We start from the raw sequence: 4981 nt of genomic DNA, 5'->3' as shown, positions 1-4981 counted from the left end.
AAAGCAGCACACCACCCAACTTGGGTGGGTCATAAATATCAAAGATAAGTAAAGAAAGGGAAGCTTTGCGAAAACGAATTGTACAAGCCAGTAGGTGTCAGGACGTCGAATGTTTCAGTACTCTGTCAGTTTTGTGCCTAGTTATTGCACTTTCTGACTGTATATAGTATCATGTTACAGTGATGGAGAGTTACTCTTAACTCGTATCCATATGTCCTTTTCTCTTCCACATTATTATTATTATTATTATTATTATTAAGATCACCCAGATGAAATCCATGGTTAACCGCGACGGCGATGAGGTACATGTACATGTAGGCTAGTAGGCTCCCGCAAATCACGCACCTGATCGTGATTTTGCTCATTTACAATTTTAAAATTACTCATTTTGACTGTTTTCTTGTCCTTCAGGCTGATATCTATGGCAACGGCCCTGAGTCCGCATGACTGACTGGGTCCAGCAAGTCCGTCATTATAGCTTGGATGTCATCTCCCATGTCACCACCATTGTCATCCACATCGTTATCATCAATATCACTGGCACGTAGATCAACTGTATTCACCCCCTCCGCCGAAGACTGACCATCACCAAAGCCGAAGGCCGCAGGTGGTACAGATAAATTCACCTGCACTGCGCAAGCATGCCCCGTCGCAACTCTGAAAGCATTCCGACATGTCCCTTCCTTCCAGTCCTGGTCGGCAGCTGACACCTGGGACCTGGGGACCGTCGCGTCCTGACCTCTTGCACTTGTAATGTCGACACAGGTCACCCGAGGCTGTATCAGTGACAACAAACATCAGCCGCAGCCGCAGAAACGTGTGCAGAAGGGGTCCCTTGATTTATAGAATCTTTATTTCAGTTGATGTCAACTGATGATGATGATCTGAAGTACATGACATTGTATTTTATATTATTGCTACAATATACACTTTTATCACTCCCTTAGTATTGACTCACATAGATTTTTGCCATACCTAAGCAGTCAAATATTCCTGCATATTTCACTCCTTAGGGCTATATTGACTGCTTATATTTGACTGCTTAGGGGTTGCGCAGTTGAACGGTGCCTAGTGCAGCATTGTCACTGCATGAGTAGGCCGTGGTGCAAGCAGCAACGGTTGTGCAATCATAAAACCGGGATCCATGAGGTTATCGTTCTGGAATTTGAAATACGGACTGTTTGTCGTGATAAATCTAATATTGACTTCGTACTTGGTAGTGTGGGAAGCGGTCGGCCTCCATCAGCTGCAATCTGGAACAGGATGGCAATAGCAAACACTTCTGACATAATATTACAGTCCTGGCGAGACGACCACCCATCCTCCCTTCACCAGCACCAGCAAACACAACAGAGAGAGATAGCACGATGACAGCAGCAGCGTACGTACACGAGGACTGACAGACAGGGTCAGTATAGGAAATAAAAACCTCGTAAAAGACCTCGGCTTCGCCTCGGTCTTTTACTCGGCTTTTATTTCCTACATGTATATTGACCTCGTACTCAGTCAATATTAGATACGAATCAGTCATCTACATGTACATGTACATGACTGTAGTATAAAATTAATAGTGGAGTCAACAGCATGCTGTCCGCACATTGAGCATTCGAGTCAACAGCATGCTGTCCGCAGATTGAGCATTGGAGTCATACTGTAAAAGCAGAAATTTTCGGTGGTGTAATATTTTCGGTATTCGCCAAAATCGGCGGTTCGATAGAGGGAAATTTTCGGTAAAACCCGTTCTCCAGGTAGGTGTACTAGTAGTATACTACATCAAGAGTACATAAACATGCATACAGTATCGGTTGTACCGAAATTTTCGGTGCGTTTTATTTTAATATCGGTAAAAATAATAATTGTCGGCACTGAAGTTACCGAAAATAAAACACCACCGACAATTTCTGCTTTTACAGAACTGTAATACTAGTAATAGTCACACTCGACTGTCACTTGTGAGAGGTGTGGCGTCACAACCCGGCCCATGCCATACTTGGTCGCTCCGGCCTGGCCTGCAAAAGCGAAGAATGCACAACACAGATACAATGTAGACTGCGATGCTTTCACAAGATTTTCTGTACTCCCCATTTATCATGATTAATGGTACCACTGCACCAGCAGTAGGTGCTTGTACCGGTACTTGTACTTGTAGTGCCAGTACAGATCTGAATCGCGACTACAAGTAGACTTTGAGTTTGAGAGCGAGAGACCCTCATCAGGCTCATGATACATAATTAATTATTATGATGCGCTTGATGCGCGCTTGGCACCTAGCAGATACCGACCACATGCATGCACAAGTACGCAGCGCGAGCGCAGCAGGAGTCACTTACAGGGCTTGCATCGATTTTTCGAGTATGGTCCAGAAGAAAGACAATTTGATATCGGTTCGGATGGTATATCTCTCGCTTCCATACGATAAGCCAAACTTGCCAAATCGCCAATTGTATACTCACGTTGCCATAGCGACCTGCTGCGCTCGCGCTGCGTATTCGTAAAAATAGTAAGGAATAGTGGCCGAAGCGTGAAGCTTCGAAGTCACAAAATCATACAATGATACAACTAATTACTTACTAGTGCAATGTCATGTACATGATTGTACAGTAGTCGGTACAAGTGAGTAGTCAGTAGTCTTGATTGTAATGATTATGTAGATTGTAAATGCCATGTACACAGACTGACTGTATAGTATACTGTACAGTTCACAGGTTTCATTCGGCCCGGCTCGGCCCCTTCTGTCTGTAGATCTACTGTCTGTACTGTACTGGCAGGGTTATAAAAATAGTGGCATGTCGACAGTGAACAGGTGACAGGAGCAATCAGCTGCTTTCTGAGCTGCTTCATTATGATTTGCCGACACCCAGTCAGTCATAGCAAGAGCACAAAGCTCAGTGTTTGTTCACATATCCAGTTGGAGCAAGCTAAAAAGGACTCTTTGTGTAACACTCATATTGAGTCATAAAGTCTGTCCGTCGATCTAGCTAGGCAAGTCTACATATTTTAGTCATCGCGACCTGAGCAGGGTTCACCACGGATGCACTGGTTCGAGGCTGACGGAAGCAACCAAGATTTCCATCTATCCGGCCGTGTACCAGTGGTGTACAGGCTCGAGCAAATCCACCAGCGAACCCACACAAGGTAAAATCAATAAGCTCCCACTCCAGGGAACTAATCTGTACATCTACTCTCTAAAAAGGGGTTGGTTCTCTCTACTCCCTGATCAGAGATCAACACGAGCTTTTTTGGAGCATTTGCGGCATGTGGATCTGAAATCGGTACGGTAGCGTTGGGACGCTGCCCAAGTACAGTACGAACGCGAGTGCTAGCTCATTTTGAACATTTCACAACAATCATGCACCATTGCATGCTACACGACACGACAGTGCAGTGTGCAGCATGCTAGCTCTTGCAAGCTTGCTCTTGCTCTACCCATGCCATGGTGAACACGTGCCCGATTCTCCCCGAACAAAAAGTGCAAGCAAGAATGCTGGTCGGTGCCCGATGATCGGGAAACCCTTTCCCCCAGTTACTCCAACTCGTCGCGTTTGGGTGTTGTTGTTTTTGCTTTGCAGATAACGATAAGTGCAGTGCCGTGTTTGCCACAACTCTCACACTCCTGTTCTCTGTACAGCCCATTGAAGCAGTAGCTCTGACCTGTGTGCGTAAAACAGTTGTATCAAGGGCCCAGGAGCTCTTTGTTTTTTTTGCATTCAGTGCATGCCATTCATTGCTCACATTTCCACGCCGCTCGAGTCGAAGTCGACTGTCTGATTTATTGCTGGGCAGAAGACCACCCTGGCTCCAGGACGTTTCGAGTTGGCAGCGAGTTCTTACAGCTCGCGTCACGCAGCGCTTTGGTCATGCTGCGCCAACGTCTTTGTCGCCTCCACCCCGGGCTCAGCCAGAGCTGGAGGTGTGGAGGAGGTGGACAGCGCTCCAGGAACTTCAGCTCGGGTGAGTACCAATCATAAGGCGAAGTGCATGAGTACGGAGTACGAATCTACATCAGCGTGATCATCAACAATAATATTAGCTAGTGACTGTCCCTAGGCTGACCTAGCTCCCTATCGTCAAGATCAGAGTGGTAGGTAGATCTACGTCGTAAAAATACTCTCGGGTCTAAATACCATAATAAAATTAATGATGATATCCGACAAACGTTGCCTGATGATCGTAGTAATACGTGAAACTCAGAGTTGCGACACAGCTTCCAATCTCTCTCTTGTATCCTACAATAGCTTTTGGCCATAAATGGGTCAAATTTTGAGGGTTTTTTTACAATAATTGTTTTGGCAATCCCCCACGGTATACTCTTCCAATTATAGAAGTCGATTTCTCCAAAAACAAAGCAGGCCATAACAAGAATAGGATTTCGACCAGGTTTTGCCCCAACAGCACTGAATTGTGAAAAGCCATGATAATCCAGGCCGTTTCACTGATGATGAGTCCACACAAACTACAGTCCATTTCAAAACTATAGACGCGCAGTGTTTTTGAAATTATTTCAAATTTGGCTGGAACTTTTTGAGAATAGGTTTCGGAATAATGCTCAGGTCCGCTCCACAATTACTCTCATAATAGTTTCTAAACGATTGGATAACAGACGCCCAATTTGGAAAAATGTATGCACAAAGTGATCACAGATTTTATGTGGTATAGATGCTGGCATAACGGTTTTTTAACTTTTTGCCTAGGTACGCGTCTATAGTTTTGGAATGGACTGTAGTAAACAGTTCTGGCCGCAGATTGAGTAATCCTTACCGTAGTGGCCCGCATTTAATTCAGCCCATGTGCTTCTACGCGAGTTTTGCCGTAATTTTGAAATATTTGAATGTCGATTGGTCTCACATCATGTAGGCGCGTGTGCTTGTAATTGAGTTACGGGTACGGAATTTGGAAATCGCACATTAAATCCCGTGAATATGGTATTACGGTGGTGTCAGTGTGTCGTGGGAGTGGGTTCACTTGCTGGGAGTCAACAAAA

At 45.0% G+C, this 4981-nt stretch overlaps 1 protein-coding gene across 2 annotated transcripts in view; it reads left to right on the top strand.

Moving 5' to 3' along the window:
* Positions 1–2811: 2811 nt before the first annotated feature.
* The window catches only part of LOC135812087 (gamma-butyrobetaine dioxygenase-like), a 20648-nt gene continuing 18478 nt past the window's right edge, over positions 2812–4981 (top strand). The window contains exons 1-2 of one of the 2 annotated variants that reach the window (XM_065325416.1): positions 2812–3135; positions 3784–3951. In XM_065325416.1, the coding sequence (XP_065181488.1) occupies positions 3858–3951 (94 nt within the window). In that variant the 5' untranslated portion in view covers positions 2812–3135; positions 3784–3857. Of the gene's footprint in view, positions 3136–3569; positions 3952–4981 lie in introns of both variants that reach the window. The other variant, XM_065325415.1, reaches the window with a different exon arrangement.

Source organism: Sycon ciliatum, chromosome 3 (genome assembly GCF_964019385.1).
Source record: "Sycon ciliatum chromosome 3, ocSycCili1.1, whole genome shotgun sequence".
In the NCBI taxonomy this organism is placed as follows: domain Eukaryota; kingdom Metazoa; phylum Porifera; class Calcarea; order Leucosolenida; family Sycettidae; genus Sycon; species Sycon ciliatum.
This window is presented reverse-complemented; position numbering and strand designations above follow the sequence as displayed.